This window comes from Tamandua tetradactyla, chromosome 7, assembly GCF_023851605.1.
Source record: "Tamandua tetradactyla isolate mTamTet1 chromosome 7, mTamTet1.pri, whole genome shotgun sequence".
In the NCBI taxonomy this organism is placed as follows: Eukaryota; Metazoa; Chordata; class Mammalia; order Pilosa; family Myrmecophagidae; genus Tamandua; species Tamandua tetradactyla.
In genome coordinates, this window is record NC_135333.1 from 29,295,442 (window position 1) to 29,313,162 (window position 17,721).

The window sequence follows — 17,721 nt, forward strand, 5'->3', positions numbered from 1 at the left end:
TGCCATACCTCCGTGTCCCCCACATTGCACCTGGCCCCTATGTCCTCATGCGACCCCCCACATCTCTGCACCATACCCTGTGGCCCCAGACCCCTGCTGCCCGCACCCTGTGCCCCCTTTACCTCACCCCTACAGCATGCCTAGCCAACAGGTATTTCCACCTGGGCTATGGACAGGGACAGCTGATGTATCCAGTCTCACAACACAAGGTCATTCCAAGGGGAAGCCTGGGGCTGCCAGCCCCATCAGGTTCGAAAGCAGAATCTCTGCTGAGGTGCACAGTGCTTAGCCCTGGCCTCAGGGTTGGTGGTTTTCACCACACACTGGGAACAGCAGACCAAGCCGGAATTGCACTGGGTCTCCATCCAGCTCACCCAGTTGTTGAAGTCAGGGAGAGGAAGGCCTGAGGGGAAGATGAAGTCAAAGAGTGACATCTGCTGGGAAAAAATGGAATGTGCAGTCTGGCAAACTGACTCTCTGTTTAGTTTTAAACAGACCCTCAAGTAGAGTTGCATCCCCTGCACAAGCCTGGGCTTTGGTTTGGTGGGAATTACTGACGAGCCAAGTGCAAAAGGAGACCTGCAATGCAAATCCAAGCAAATACAAAATCTTAGATGGCTGAGTGAAATCAACTTTCAAAGTAACCCTATCAAGATAATTAAATACCTAAAAGTCCATGGAAAGTCACAAAGCTGTGAAGATGCAAACATATATGGCTCAGCCAAATGACCAAATTGAAACACTGGAGGAAAAACAGACTTTGAAGCAACTAATCAAATAATTCTTACAACTCTCTTAAAAAAAATTCAGTGGATTGGATAATGACTTAAAGGATATCGAGAAGACTTTAGAAGAACATAAAGAAGAATTTGAATGCACAAGTAGAAAAATAGTGGATATCATAGAGATGAAAGATATTGTAGACCAAACAAAAAATAGAGACACAAATAACAGATTTGAAGAGACAGAAGAAAGAATAAGCAAACTACAGGACAGGAGAATTGAATTTGAATGCACAAAAGAACAAATGGCAAAGAAGATGAAAAAAAATTGAATTGGATCTCAGTGAAGTTATAGATAACATGAAGCACACAAATAAGAGAATAATTGGTGTACCAGAAAGAGAAGAGAAGCGTAAAGGCCTAGGAAGATTAGTTGAGGAGATCATGGGGAAAACTTTTATAAAAGACATAAATATGAAAATCGAAGAATCCAATGAACCTCAAATAAAATAAACCCAAGTAGGCCTAATCCAAGACACATACTAATCTGTCAAATGCTGAAGAGAAGCAGAAAATCCTGAAAGTAGCAAGAGAAAAGCAGCACACCATATACAAAAAAGAGACTCAACCACGTAAGACTGAGTTCGGACTACTCAACAGGCACCATGGAAGTTAGGTATGATATATATTAGGATCCTGAAAGAGAAAGACTTCCAACCAAGAATCCTGTATCCAGCCAAGTTGTCCTTCAAAAGTGAGGGAGCGATTAAAATTTTCACAGGCAGATAAAGACTGAACTAATTTGTCAACAAGAGAGAGGCCCTACAAGAAATATTAAAAGGAAGTTCTTTGGATGAAAAAAAAAAGACAGGATAGGGAGGTCTGGAAAAAAGCACAGAATTGCAGAGACCAGTAAGGGTAACTTAAAGGATAAAAAGAAAAAGAGGGAAAAGAATATACAGATTTGACAGATAAAAACCAAAGGATAAGATGGTATATTCAAGAAATGCCTTTACGATAATAACTTTGAATGTTAACAGAGTAAATTCACCAGTTAAAAGATACAGACTGGTAGACTGGATTAAGAAATAGGATCCATCTATATGCTGTTTACAAGAGACTCATCTTAGACCCAACGATGCAAATAAATCAAAAGTGAAAGGATGGAAAAAGATGTTCCATGCAAGTTGTAACCAAAAGAAAGCAGGAGTAGCTATACTAATACCAGACAAAATCGGCTTTAAATGTAAAGGTGTCATAAGAAACATAGAAGGACACTATGTATCAATAAAAGGGACAATTCATCAAGAAGAAATAACAATCATAAATGTTTATGCTCCCAATCAAGGAACTCCAAAGTACATGAGGCAGACATTGGCAAACTGAAGGGAGCAATAGATGTTTCAACAATAGTGGAAGACTTCAATACACTATTCTTCTCTATGGACAGAACAACCAGAGGATCAACAAGGAAATCGAGAACTTAAACCATGTGGTATACGAATCAGCCCTAACAGACATATGTAGAATGTTACACCCCAAAACACCAGTACATACATTCTTCTCTAGAACTCATGGAATGTTCTCCAGGATAGATCTTATGTTGGGGCACAAAACAGGCCTTTATAAATTTTAAAAGATTGAAATCATTCAAAGCACTTTCTCTAATCACAATGGAATGAAGATGGAAATCAATAACAACCAAAGAACAAGAACTTTCACAAATATATGGAGAGTAAATAGGGCACCCTAAAATAAATTAGTGGGTCAAAGAAGAAATTGCTAGAGAAAACGGTAAATATCTAGAGACAAATGACAATGAGAATACAACATATCAGAACTTAGGGATGCAGCAAAGGCACTGTCGAGAAGAAAATGTATTGCCCTATATGACTTTATTAAAAAACAAGAACAAGCAAAAGTTGAAAACTTAACTGCTTACCTGGAAGAATGAGAAAGAAGCAAACTAACTCCAAAGCAGACAGAAGAAGAGAAATAACAAAGATTAAAGCAGAATTAAATGAGTTGGAAAACAAGCAAAAAAACAACAATAAGAATCAATGAAACCAAAAGTTGGTTCTTGGAGAAAATGAGTAAAGTTCATGGACCTCAGTGATGCTGACAAAAAAAAAAGAGAGAGGATGTAAATAAAATCAGAAATGAGAAGGGGGTCATTACCACAGACCCTGAAGAAATAGTTGCTTTGCCAAAAACTAGACAACTTAGATGAAATGGATAAATTCCTAAAAATACGTAAGCAAGCTACACTGACCCAAGAAGAAATAGAAGATCTCAACAAATCAATCACAAGTGAAGAGTTTCAATCAGTCATCAAAAATCTTCCTACAAAGAAAACCCAGGGCCATATGGCTCCACAGGCGAATTTTACTAAAAATTCCAAAAAGAACTAACATCAATCCTGCTCAAACTCTTCCAAAACACTGAGGAGAAAGGAATACTACCTACCTCACTTTATGAAGCTACCATCACTCTAATACCAAAACTGGGTACAGGTGCTATAAGAAAGGAAAACTACAGGCCAATCTCCTAAATGAATATACATGCAAAATTTTCAATAGAATACTAGCCAATCAAATCCAATGACACATTAAAAGAAGTATACATCACGACCAAGTGGGGTTTATACTAGGAAAGCAAGGGTGGTTCAATATAAGAAAATCAGTCAATATAACACATAACATTAAAAGACTGAAAGGGGTCGAAAAAAACAAGACAAAATTCAGCATCTTTTTTCTGATAAAAATACTTCAAAAGGTAGGAATCAGAGAAACCTTTCTCAATATCATAAAGGGCATATATGAAAAATGCATAGCCAGCATCATACTCAATAGTGAGAGACTGAAAGCCTGCCCCTTAATATTGAGAATGAGACAAGGGTGCCCTCTGTCACCACCATTATTCAGTGTTGTAGTAGAAGTTCTAACGAAAGCAATCAGGCAGGAAAAATAAATAAAAGATATCCAAATTGGAAAGGAAAAGGTAAAACTTTCATTATTTGCAGATGGCATGATACTATATTTCGAAAATCCTGAGAAATCTACGACAAAGCTTCTTGAGCTAATAAAATTCAGTGAAGTTGGCGGGATATAAGATTAACGTGCAAAAATCAGTAATATTCCTATACATAAACAATGACCTAACTGAGGAGACAATTAAGGAAAAATTTCCATTCAAAATAGCAACCAAAAGAATCAAGTAACTAGGAATAAACTTAACCACGGATGTAAAAAAACATGGACACTGAAAACTACTTAAACTGCTAAAAAAAAATCAAAGAAGGTTTAAATAGGCGGGAACACATTACCTTCTCATGGATAGGAAGGTTAAGTGTAGTTAAGATGTCAACTCTACCTAAATTAATCCACAGATTCAACACAATACCAATCAAACTTCCAACAACCTACTTTGAAGACTTGGAAAAGCTAGCTATCAAATTCATTTGTAAGGGAAAGGGAACTCAAATAGCTAAAAATATCTTTAAAAAGAAGAAGAAGAATGAAGTGGAAAGACTAAAACTTCCTGATTTTAAAGCTTACTATAAAGCCACTGCGGTCAAAACAGCATGGTTCTGGCACAGAGATAGACGTATTGACCAATGAAATCAAATCAAAAGTGCAGAAATAGGGTGGGCCACAGTGGCTCAGCAGGCAGAGTTCTTGCCTACCATGCCGGAGACCCGAGTTAGATTTCCCGAGTCTGCCCATCCAAAAAAGAAAAAAAAAGAAAAATGCAGAAATAGATCACCAAATCTTTGGTTAATTGATCTTTGACAAGGTCCCCAAATCCAAGGAACTGGGACAGAATAGTCTTTTCATTACATGGGCATGGGTGAATTGGATATCAATAGCCAAAAGAATGAATGAGGACCCTTACCTTATACCCGACACAAAAATTAACTCAAAGTAGATCAAAGACCTAAATATAAGAGCCAATATCATAAAGCTTCTAGAAAAAAAAATAGGGAAACATCTTCAAGACCTAGTAATAGGAGGTAGCTACCTAAACTTTACACCCAAAGCACAAGCAACGAAAGAAAAATAAAGGGAAATTCCTCTAAATCAAACGCTTCTGCGCATCAAAGGATTTTGTCAAAAAAGTGAAAAACCAGCCAACTCAATGGGAGAAAACATTTAGAAATCCCATATTGGATAAAGGTTTGATGTCCTGTAGACATAAAGAAATCATACAACTCAACAACAAAAGAGCAAACACCCTAAGTATAAAATGGGCTGAAGATATGAATAGGTGTTTTTCTGAAGAGCAAATAGAGATGTCTAAAAAGCACATGAAGAAATGCTCGTTTTCATCAGCTATAAGGGAAATGCAGAGCAAGACAGCAATGAGCTACCACCTCACACCCATAAGAATGGCTGCTGTTAAACTAACAGGAAACTATAAATGTTGGAGAGGATGTGGAGAAACTGGGACACTCATGCACTGCTGGTGGGAATGTATAATGGTACAGCTGCTTTATCGAAGACAGTTTGGCAATTCCTTAGAAAAGTAAATACTGAGTTGCCCTGTGACCCAGCAATACCACTACTTGGTATATACCCAGAAGAGCTGAAAGCAGTGACGCAGGCATTTGCACACCAATGTTCAACAGCAGCATTATTCACAATTACCAGAGGATGGAAACAATCCAAATACCCATCAAAAACAAAATGTAGTATACACATACGATAAAATATTAGCAATACAATGAAATGACATCCTGAGGCATTTGACAACATGAATGAATCTTGAGGACACAATTCTGAGTGAAATAAGCTAGACTCAAAAGGATAGATACTATATGATTTCACTTTTATGACTTTGGTAAAGGTAAACTCAGAGGCTTGTAATACAGAATATAGGGGACCTGGAGATACACAGACGCTAGAGATGCATCAACAGTTAGCTAATGAGGTTGAGCTTAAATATAAGGAATGGATAGAAGTAAACAGAGTTCATTAGTGGATCTATAAAAACTATTGCCATATTGAAGGTGAACATGATTGAAAGGGGTGGTATGGAGCCATGTATCCCCTAGATAAACACTACAAATATAAAGTTCTTGCATGAACTACTTCAAAAGTATGAATCTTGTACAAAGAGTAAATAATATTGGGGTGTTGGAGGAAAACTACTATTTCATTCTATGGTTTGTGTTTAACAAGAAGACATCAGCAGTAATAGCAGTACCAGGGGTGAATAATTGGGGGAGGGGGAGGGACAAGAGTTAAGGGGGGATTTTCTGTTTGGTAAGGGTGTGTTTACCAGTTATTTTTTCTCTTGGAAACAATTGTCTAAAATTTAGAGGATTGATGACTGTACAACTAAATGAGGATAATGTGAGACATGGGTTATTGACTTCGGACATTAAACATGATGCCCAATGGCTGGAGGTGGCTGGAGGATACACTGAGTAGAATGGCAAACTGTGTTGTATACATACTATCGAATACTGTGTAGCTACAGAAAGGAACAAAGACATGAGGCATGCAACATTGTGAATGAACCTGGGGGGCATTATGTGATGCAAATTAAGTCAGAGACAAAAGAGCAAATACTGTATGACCTCTTTTAGAAAATACTCATAAGAAAATTGGGGCCTAGACTGTAAGCTCTTACAGCAGCCAAATTTTAGCCCCAAGCTGTGGTTGGCATTTCTGGATTTTGAGATGCTATGCTGTGAATGTGCAACTTGATGTTTTCCTGGAACTCTCGGTGCCTGAGTAACACCTGAGACCCAGAGTAGGAGTTGTGCAGGTCTGAGGGTCGGCATTGCCACATGCGACAACTGTGAAAGAAACTGAAGGAGAGATTGGGCTTCAATTGGAGATGGGAACGAGGCCAATAGGGTTGGGACTGGGGTGGATCAGAATACAGGGTAAAGAGGACATTGTCCATATTTTAGAACTTAACGTACTGTGTAAGACCAAGGGAAAAGTTTATTTTATTCAAAACCTAAATTTTCTGTAGCACATATCTAACTCAACCTGTCTGGATAGATCATTTAAACAACTCAAACACATGGAGCCAAAAATGGGAATGAGGGCTTGTAATTCTCTATTGCTTAATGGAATACCCAGATATATCCCAGAATATGTTAGTTAGAAAGTATTGGCAAAGTCTCTTGAGGGACAGAAGAAAAAATATGAAACTATTAAGCTTTACACCACCAGGAAAACCACTGACACTGTCTCAAACAGGGACTCTCACGTCAGTAGGTCAAGCCCTTGATCTTGAGGCAGTGAAGCTTATTTATGAGGCAGAGAAGCTAAGCCTACCTATAGTTATGCCTAAGAGTCACTTCCAGAGGACCTCTTCTGTTGTTCAGATGCACACCAACTCTGCAAGTAAAGTCATCACCCTCCTCCCTGCATGGGACATGACATCCAGGGGTGAAAGCCTCCCTGGCAGTGAGGGAGATGAAATCCAGGGATGAGCCTGGCCCTGGCCCCATGGGGTTAACACCACCATCCTGAGTGAGAGGGGGGGAAATGTTGCAAAATAATATATCAGTGACTGAGAGAGTTCACATAGAGTCAAGAGGCTATTCTGGAGGCTACTCTTACGCAAGCTTCAGCTAGTTATTGCTTTTGTCCGCAGTTTGTCAAACTCCAACCGAAACCATTACTGCCCGCCCTTAAGAACACCTAGATCTCCATCTGAGATTCCACAAAAGTTCCATGTATTATGATTACTTTCCAGAAACCTACAACCTCCAAATAGTTCCTCGGCCAGATAAGTCCTGAAACCCAGATGGGCCAAACTGTCCAAGAATGTCATCTAGTACCAGCCCCCAGTGGGCAGAGCCCAAATACCCATAAAGAATGGGAGAAGGATCAGAGAATAAGGTGGAGTTATAACAGAGAAGATAGGATTTAACAAATGAATATAACTGCTGAATCATGATACTGATAGTTTAGTCTCCTGTGTCTTAGAGCTGCTAGAAGGAAGAATGTAAAATTGTGGAGCTGTAACCCAGACCAAACTCTGAAATCTGTTCTATAGCTACTTGTTAAAGTGTACTTTGAAATTTATTCATTTTTTGTATATATTTTGTATTTCACAATAAAAAATGCTTAAAAAATAAAAGAAACACAGAAATAGCTGAAAGAAAAAAAAAAAAAAACCAGCGGTGTCCAGCTGACCCCCTACCAGGATGGACCTTCTGCCCAGGATTGAAAATTTGCCCAGGGGCCGGGACACTCCCCTTCCTAGGCACAGGCCTTGGCACAGAGGAGGCCCCTGGTGACCAGGAAATGAATGTCTCCTCTGGTGACTGAGAAACTGATGCTCAGACCGCAAAGGCCTTTCCCCTGACCGGCGCCTTGAACACACGGGGCATTCACAGCCCACCCACTTGCCCTGTGGCCTGACCTTGAAACAAATTCGACCGCATGTTGTAGCCCAGGTCATAGTAGTCTGAGAAGGTGGAGGAGAGTCCCGTGGGGTTCCGGGTCCGGCTGGGCCAGGGGCTGGGCCTCTTCTGGCCCTCCACCGCGTCACTGATGGCCTTTCGAGCCTGAAGGGGGAGGGACGGAGAGGGAAGGCAGGGTCAGGTCCCCCATCTCCGTCTAACTCCTCCGTGGCCCTGCCCTCCCCACTCCCTGCCCCCCTTTCCTTAGCCTGCAGCCCTCCCCAGGGCCTGGAGAACCCAGTGTCCCACCACCCCCTCCTCCCCCACCCCGTGGGCTGGGAGCATGGGGGCCGGGGCGAGCAGGAAAATTGCTCCATGCTTTGAGCATCTATGACGTGCAGCACTGGGCGGGGTCCTTGTCGGGCGATATCATTCCTGCCATTTTAGAAAGGGGGACCCGCCTCGGCGAGGACTGGGACTCGCCCACTTCTCAGCGCCCTGGCTGCCTCCTGGCGTGGAAGCCACACACGTTCAGCTCGAGGGGGTCCGTGCAGACCCAGCGGGGAGGCTGGTCTCACGTAACTGGGCCGGTTAGGCTAGGTTACTTATCCATAAAATGGCATAGTAATACCTTCCTCCTAGGGGCGCTGGGAAGAGTAAATGGGTCGCCGGGTGTGAAGGGTTTCACGGCAGACTAAACGTTGGGGCTCTAATGGACAGGAGGGCAGGGCCTTCTTGGCTCCTCGCCCCGGGCCGCCCTGCACTCGCCCCCCGCGCACCTGTTCCTCAGAGACCAGCTGGCCCACCACGGCACTCCCGAACTTGTGGCGGATGTTGTCAGGAATGACGCTGTTCTTCTCCCAGCTCCCGGGTGGGGCCCTGCAGTCCTGGGCCGCCAAGCTAAGGGCTTTCTTGGGCCCCTGGCATGGCTGAGCCCCATCTCGGGAGGCCCAGTTCTCCCGCGAGGAGGGCCTGGGGCCCCCCTTCTTCAGGTGCCCAGGCTGGGGGTCCACCCCCAGGGCATCCCTGCTGACAGCCGTGGGGGGTGGAGGCCGGATCTCCTCCGGGCGCCCCAGCCCGAGCTGGCTACCTCCGGTGCTGCCCCTCCGGGGCAGGGGTGCCTGCGAAGACTCTGAGGGGCTGCGGGCATGTCTGCAGGACTCTGCATCCTGCTGGCCCTCCCTGTTGCGATTCAGGTGGGTCCTGGTCAAGGTGGTGGTACCTGAAGGGGGAAGAGAGACAGGGAGGGGGGCAGGGAGACAGGCAGACCAACTCACCAAGCAGAGGGCAGGGAGGGGCCCACCGAGCTGGAGGTGGAGGGGGAGGACAGACAGACACAGAGCCCTGGGAAGCCAAGATGACAAGGAGACAGGGACAGAGAGCAAGCACAGGAGTCAGAGGCGGGAGTGAGAAATCGGGAGAGAGGCAGAGGGAGAAGTTATTTCAGTCTACCGAGCCCCCGCAGCACAGAAGCAGTCACTGTGGACTCCCACGTCACTTTCAACAATAGGGGCCGTAGCCAAAGCCTGCCTGTCCAGCCTGTGTGACCCTGAGCAAGAGAAATGACCTCTCTGTGCTTCAGTGTCTCTGGCAACATTTGATTAGTTCCTTTCCCCGTCATACTGACAAAATACTATAGAAAAAAATACTATGTCTTGGTGAAATTATAGTCAACAATCCAGCGGGTGGGGGTGGCAGGGAATTGGCAGCCGTGGAGGCTGCAGAGGCCATTCCTGGGCTTGACCATGAGACACAACTGGAAAGGGCCAGAGTGGGACTGGGACCCTGGCTTTTGCCCTCCTCCCCCATTCATGACAGCTCCACACCTCCTGCTCCCCTCCTCCGTGCTCTAAGATCCCCACCTCATCACCAACCTTCCTGTCACCCACCCTCCTGCCAAAGGCTCCCAGCCTGCCAGGAGCCCAGCGCCCACAGCTTCCCCGGGGCCACCACGTCGTTCTCTGCACCCTCCGCTGGCTCCAGTCAGAGAGACCACAGCCCCTCAGGCCCTCTTGAAACGTAGTTTGGGTTTTGCTTCTGTTTGTAAATGGCATCAAATTCTATATATGGTTTTGTAACGTGCTGTTAAAAAAGACAACAGCATGCCTTGAGGATCTACTCCTGGCAGCGGGTAGAGACCTAACGTTCCCCTCAGCCCGCACAAGATCCTAGCCCCCGCTTCACTGGTGGTCCTTCAGCTGGGTCCAGGTTTCTTTTTCAGAAGAGGCAGCCTCGAGCGCCAGGCTTCGCTGGCCATCAGGCTTTGTGTAACTGTCATCAAGGGGTGGTGCTGTAGCAGAGCCCCTCCTGCCCACCCCGAGGTGGGCTGCAGACCCTTCCCCAGAGCAGTGGGAGATGGAGAAAGCTGAGACCCAGGCCTGCCCGCTTCCTGCTCAAATTCCCCTGCACCTCCACTGTCCCGGCAAGCTGAAACCAGACAGTGTCACCCTGTTGTCTCCCCTCGTCCCCTACAGAAAAGGCAGAAGGGAATCGCTTCCCAAGACAGGTTTCCCTGGTCCTGGGTTCTGTCCCAGCAAGCTGGCAGCCTAGCAGAGGGACAGCTGTAGGGAGGACCAAAGCCGCCTAAGGGCTGGGGACCGTGCAGAGTGGGGGAGATTTCACAGAAGAGTGGGGGCAGAGGGTGGGAAGGGCGCTGCTCAGTTCCCATCTGCTCAATCAGGGCCCGTCGGCCTGCTGCTGGAGAGACCCAGGCCCAGCGCAAGGGGTAGGCTCCTCCCAGAGCCCCACAGGGTTCGGGGCTCGGGACTTCAGGAGTGGTGCTCCCCACTTCTCCCTGGACTGTGCTTCTGGCTGTCTCCTCCATCGCCCTCGGCCTGCCCCTGGGGGTGAGGAGCACTTTGATGGCAGGACTCAGAGCCACTACTACATTCATCTATTCATTCACTGAACATCTGCAGTGTGTCAGGTGCTGTGCCAAGCACCAGGCAGAGGACAATCTCTGTCCTCTCGGATCTAAATGTTTGTTGAGTGAATGAATGGCTGCCTGCATCTTACATTCCAGGAATCCCACTGCAACTCCACTTTGCATCCACGCCATTCTTTAAGCTATAAAGAGGCAGAGTGAATTCTATTTCTCATGACTAGAGTGACAATGGAATAATCAGAGTTTTCTACACTTTCCCTTTCATCAGAATCACCCAGGGTACTTGTTAAAGATACGGATTCCCAGGCCCCTCCCAGAGCTGCCGTACCAGAATCTGGAATGAGAGGTGGGGAATCCGGGTGTTTGACAAGGGCCATTCAGGTCATTTGATAAAGCTCCCAGCAGGAGACTCATCCTCAACTCACGGGAATCCCCTCTCCCCCAGTCTCTCTGCTGGCCTCAGCCACCCGCTGCTGGCCAGCCAGCAGTGAGGATCCTTCTCAGAGCCGACCCCAGAGCAGACCCTGCCCTCAGGGATTCAGCCCAGGACCTGGTGGGGCCTCTTCTCTCACGACCCTCTGTCCCTCTCCCAGCCTCCAGCCATGTTGAATTTCCTTCCTGTCCACAAAGCACCACGCCCTTCTGATGCACACGGGTGGGTGAGTGTGTCACCATCTCCCCTCTAACTCTGTGGCCCCTTAGGTGGGGACCATATTGGGGTCATAAGCCCCAGGCTTGGCACAATTGCAAGGGCTTAGAAATAATCCTTTTCCTCCATTTCTCTTCTGTCTTCAAACAGACTGCATCAGGAATTCAGGGCCTGGACAGTGGGCCTGGAGACCAAAGCAAAACTGAGGAAAAGAAGGAAGCGGCTGTTCCTTGCTGTCCCTGGCATCCCCTCCACAGGTCCTGGTTCACCCAGCCTACCTGGTCTGTGGCCCAGCTCCATTGACTCTTGTTCTGGGACAGGTAATTTCAAGCTTAGTCCTGTAGACAAAGAAACACATTCTATTATCTCAGATGACACACGCGGTCTCAGAGGATGAGGATGAGCTGAACAGGGAGGCAGGGGCGTCTGCTCTGGAACAGGATCTTATGACTGAGTGCTTTCTGGCACTGCCCAGACCAGCAAAGCCTCCTGCTCCATCTACCCATCACCTCTGGCAGTGGGGACTGCCTCCTGGACCTCTGTAGGCTCCCCTTTCTCTGCAAAGCCCTAGACATCCCCACCTCAGTGCCCTAAAGGCCTTTTTCAAACAGCCTTGGGACCCCAGGCTCCTCTTCCTCTTTCACAATGTTTTCCTTCCATCTCTTCCTCCTCCACCAGCAGGCCCCTGGCTGTGGGGTCTTTGCCCCCACCCCCATACACACACACAAAAACACCCATTTCCCATGCTGGCAATGATCTGCCCTCTTAATAGGATTGTGTCTACTTTATTTTCATTTCATTTTATTTTTTTGTGTGTCTACTTTACTGGCTAGAAATTCAAGGTCAAGTGGGGGAACCAGCTTGGCCAAGATGGAGGACAGGCAAGAGTAAGAACCCATGGTCTGGGGCAACCTCACTCTTAGAGGAACATGTCTTTGGGCCAAGTTTGAAGGGAAGCTCTGGCATCTTCAAAACCTGTAGCTTGCGTGTTTGTGCTTCTTTTTCCCAGGTGATCATTTTCTTAGTCATAGTCTTCTTATTTTACCTATTTAGGCTTTTTGTAATTTCTTTAATATAATTTTTTTATTAGAGAAGTTGTAGATTTACAAAAACATCATACAGAAAATAGAGTTCCCAGATAACTCTCCTATTATTAACATCTTGCAGTAGTGTGATGCTGGTCCATAGCAATTCTGAAATCTATTCACATAAATATTGAAAGTTCCATGATTAGGTTGCAAAGCCTGAGCATAATTCTCCATGTCTCTCAGCTCTGCCTCTTGGACTCTTGCTTCTACTCTCTCTTGCTCTTAATGACAAGTAGCATGTGTTTGCAGCTGAGTAGTTTTCTCAGCCTACTTTTCTACCAATTATATTTGGAGGCCCAATGATCTCATTTCATTTTGTACTTTATCCTTTTCACCCCAACCCCTCCATTTCTCTTGTCTTCAAACAGAATGCACCCAGGAATTCAGGGCTGGGACAGTGAGTCTGGAGACCAAAGCAATACTGAGGAAAAGAAGGAAGGGGCTGTTCTTTGCTGCCTCTGGGAGTCCCTTCACAGGGTCTACTGATACACTTTTCTCAAAAACCAGGAAATTTACAAGAGTTCACGCCATTGGACAAAAGCCACACCATTTTCTATTTGGGACTCCTATTGAGGGAAAACACCCTAGAGGCCATCTGTTCCATTGAGAGGATATGTGGGGCAAACTCAAGCTCTTTAAAGGGCCCTTGGGGTGGCTGAATCATACTCTTAACCTTTGATGTCTCTAAGGCTTTAGCAAAAGGTTGGCAATAATACCCTTGACTTTATTGCTATTGACCAGTAACTCCTTTGCATTTCCCATTTTACTCATTTTTGAATAGGAATGGCTATGGCTCTTATCCTGTGCCTGTTAAACCATTGTATGTTCAGTGTGTTAGGGACAAATAGTTTCAAAGATCTACAAATGGAGAACTGTATTCAAGATGCTGTACCCAAGGAACAATACCCAAGGAGCCTGTGCTGGTTTGAAAGGATGTATGCCCCCTAGAAAAGCCATGCTTTAATCTAAATCCCATTTCATAAAGGCAGAATAATCCTTATTCAATACTGCATGTTTGAAACTGTAACTAGATCATCTTCCTAGAGATGTGATTTAATCAAGAGTGGTTGTTAAAAAAAAAAAAGAAAGAAAACCCTCCCAGGAAAGCTGTTTGAAACCAGAAGCCAAAGGACCAGCAGATGCCAGCCATGTGCTTTCCCAGCTGACAGAGGTGTTCTGGACCCATCAGCCTTTCTTGAGTCAAGGTTTCTTTCCCTGGATGCCTTAGTTTGGACATTTTTAAGGTCTTAGAACTGTTAACTTGCAATCTAATAAATTCCATTTATAAAAGCTGAAGAAAAAAAAAAGAGTGGTTGTTAAGCTGGATTAGGTGACGACATGTCTCCACCCACTTGGGTGGGTCTTGATAAGTTTCTGGAGTCCTAAAAATGAAGGAACATTTTGGAGAATGAGAGAAGTTCAGAGAGAATAGAGAATGCTGAAGCACCACAAAGTAGAGAGTCTACAAGCCAGCAACCTTTGGAGATGAAGAAGTAAAACACCTCCCGGGGAGCTTCATGAAACCAGAAGGCAGAGGAGAAAGCTAGCAGATGACACCATGCTCACCATGTGCCCTTCCAGCTGAGAGAGAAACCCTGGCTCTGTTCACCATGTGCCTTCTCACTTGAGAGAGAAACCCTGAACTTCATCGGCCTTTTTGAACCAAAGTATCTTTCCCTGATGCCTCAGATTGGACATTTCTATAGACTTGTTGTAACTGGGACATTTTCTTGGCCTTAAAACTATAAACTATTAAATTCCCCTTTTTAAAAGCCATTCTGTTCTGGTGTATTGCATTCAGGCAGCTAGCAAACTAGAACAGAGCCTCATCTATGCCTGGGCCTGATATATTGGTGAGTTTCTAGATTTTGAGCGTATGCTGAAATGGGTTGAGACTTCGGGAGATCTTGAAAGGGGATGAATGTACTTTGAATGTAGAAGGAATGTGTATCATGGGGTCAGAGGGCGGACTGTGGTAGGCAGCTCTGACATGGGTGCCCATGATCCCTGCCTCTTGGTGTTCACACACTTGTGTAATTCCCTCCCCTTGAGTGTGGGCCAGACTAGTTCCTTGCTTTAAACCCATAGTTTATAGCAAAAATAGTGGCATGTCTCTTCCAAGGTCAGGTCTTAAAAGACCTTGACTTCTGTCTTCTTCACACTTTCTGTGGCTCTTCTCAGTTCACTTGCTATATTGGAACCCAGATTTCATGCTGTGAGCTGCCCTACAGAAAGACCCACAAGACAAAGAACTGAGGATGGTCCCCTGGCCAACAGCTCTTGAAGAACTGAAGCCCTCAGTTCATCAACCCACAAGGCTGAGATCCTGCCACATGGATCCTTGAAAGTGGGTCCTTCTTTAGTTGAGCCAACAGCTGATGACAGCTTAATGAGAGACCCTGAGAATGAGCATCCATCTAAGATAGGTTTGGATTCTTGACCCACAGAAACCATGAGATAATAAATGCTATTGTTATAAGCTACTACTTTTGGGAGGTGATTTGCTATGCAGAAATAGATACAAAATGCAACTCATATGCCAAGAACTCTTACATCTAGCAGGTTAGTCCATCTTCACAAATACCCAGTGAGATATGCAGGAAATGTATTAACTCACCCTCCTTCCCAGGTAGAGAAACTGAGGCTCAGAAAAGAAAAAGGATCTCACCCAACATGGAGCTGATACTGGGCCCCACATACTCTGTCTTTCAAGTTAACTTTCTGCTAATACCCTGGTCCACAGGTGTGGGCCAGGATACTATTTGTCTCCAATGTGTGCTGTACTGCCCACAGCAGATCCCTGTTGGCCCCAATGGCACCACCAGCCCAGAGTCACCTGGACCAGCTTGAACAGACATTTGGACTCACAGTCAGTTTCTGACCTGGAGTGAAAGGTCCCAAGAGACGTTGATCAAGGCAGGGGTGGGTGGGTAGGTCCAGTCCCGGCCTGGGTCCTCTTCACTCACAAGCTGTTCTGAGTGGGGAGAAGAAATAGCATATCCTGTGTCCTGGAAGACCCCTGGCCCACTTCACACGTCCCTGCTGCACTGCTGCAATCTCTTTCCTAACATCTGAACCACTCTGGTGTGTACTGAAGCCCAGGAGTGCTGATCTGCACTGCAGAACTGCTGGTGAAGACTGATAGCTGTTTGCTAGGAAGTAGTCTTACCCCGCTGCTCATTGGAGTTGCCATGGCAATCATTGTACACAGGGCTCTGTTACCTCAGATAGCTGTTAGGTGCACCCCTAGAGGACAGAGGCCAGATGAAAGACAGCACTAAGGGGAGGAGAGACCTTTGTGCATTGGTCCCCTCTCTCATCCATTCATAAAATATTCACCAATCCATTCATAAAATATTCACCAAGAATCCACCATGGTCCAGATTGTGTGCCAGACAATGGATAAAGGGCTCAGATATGATCATGTGCAAAGAAACTTCCTGAGAGTACAAAGGAATAAGTCAAGAGAGTGAAGAACTCTGCACAGGGAAAAGAAGGCAGGGCTCACAGAAGGGCCATTTGAGATGGATCCTGAAGGATGAGCAGGAGTTTAAAAGAAATGACTAGAATATTAAAGGCATAGATGTGCTGAAGAACATAAATGTGGGTCATAGGAGGGAACAGCCTGGAGGGAGAGATGCACTCAGAGCTGTTCAAACCATAGGCAGAGGGATCAGGGACCAGACCGTAAAATTAGAGCAGGAGTGAGACAGTAGGGGTCTCCTTTTCTTACTTTGAACAAGAGTTCCACAAGGAGATGGACAAAGTTAAGAGGCTTCTTTTATTAAGAGTGGAAATGAGGCCAGCCCTAGCTCTTGTCTTGTCTGACTACTTCTTAGTAGGAGCAAGGGCAACAACAGGGATGGGGGCTATAGAGAATGATTCCTGGCATGCCCAGCCTCTAAGGCCTCCCCAGGAGGCAGAGAACACGATGGTTCAGTCCAGGGGCTTCAGAGTCTGGGCCTGCCACTTATTAATGACCAACTTTGTCCAAGTTCTTTAGTTGAATTTTTTTTTTGTATGTGAAATAGTAATATAATCTACCTGTAAGGGTTAAGGTAAGTTAGCACATTGCCTGGCAAACCCCATAAGCAATCCATCAGCAATTCCTTCCAAAGACACCAGACTTGGATTTTTTCTTCAACCTTCACATCTTCCCTGCTTCCCCATCCTGTAGCCCAAGTTACCACCCTCTCTTGCTTTGTGTAACACAGTTGCCTTCTCACTATTAGCACAAAATTAATGACTTAATGCACATTTATTATGTCATAGGTTCTGTAGATCAGGGGTGTAGGCACAATTTAGCTGACTTCTCAGTTCTGGGTCTGAGAAGGCTGCAGCCGAGGCATCAGTCAGGGCTGCAGTCTCATCCATGGCTTGACTGGGGAAGATTATGCTTCCAAACTCACATGGTTGCTAGTGGGATGCACTTGCTTTCAGTCAATTGGAAAGAAGTCCTCCGTTTCTGGTTAGCTGTTGGCCAGAGGCTGCTCTCAAGTTCCTTGCTATGTGATGGTTTGAAGCTGTACTTTCCCCAGAAAAACCTGTCCTTTAATCTAATCCCTTCCTGCGGGTGGGAACCCATTGTAAGTAGGACCTTTTGTTGAGGTTATTTCAATTAAGAAGGCATGACCCACCACAATCAAGATGGGTCTTCATCCTATTAGTAGAGTCCTTTACAAGTGGGATGAAATTCACTCAGACAGGGCGGAAGCCACAGAGGGAGCAGCCAGAAGCTGTAATCCTCAGAGCCTGAGAAGAGAGAGGCCAGAAGGGGCCACCACGTGCCCTGCCATATAACAAAGGCCAGCAGCCAGCCCCAGAAAGCTACAATCTTTGGGAAGAAAGCATCGCCTTGATAATACCTTGATTTGGACTTTTTCCCAGACTCAAACCATGAGCAAATAAACTTCTGTTGTTTAAACCGACCCACTTCATGGTCTTTGTTTGAGCAGTCCAGGAAATTAAAGCAATGAGCTTCACCAACATGAGCATTTCTTTATCAAAGC

At 45.4% G+C, this 17,721-nt stretch overlaps 1 protein-coding gene across 4 annotated transcripts in view; it reads right to left on the bottom strand.

Annotated features, from left to right (window-relative positions):
• Positions 1-16,905, bottom strand: part of CIMIP4 (ciliary microtubule inner protein 4) — a 31,529-nt gene extending 14,624 nt beyond the window's left edge. The window contains exons 1-5 of one of the 4 annotated variants that reach the window (XM_077168721.1): positions 16,788-16,905; positions 15,595-15,686; positions 11,903-11,962; positions 8,871-9,313; positions 8,112-8,256 (exon numbers count right to left, since the gene is read on the bottom strand). In XM_077168721.1, the coding sequence (XP_077024836.1) occupies positions 8,112-8,256; positions 8,871-9,313; positions 11,903-11,924 (610 nt within the window). In that variant the 5' untranslated portion in view covers positions 11,925-11,962; positions 15,595-15,686; positions 16,788-16,905. The other 3 variants (XM_077168720.1, XM_077168722.1, XM_077168723.1) reach the window with 3 other exon arrangements.
• Between the last annotated feature and the right edge of the window lie 816 nt (positions 16,906-17,721).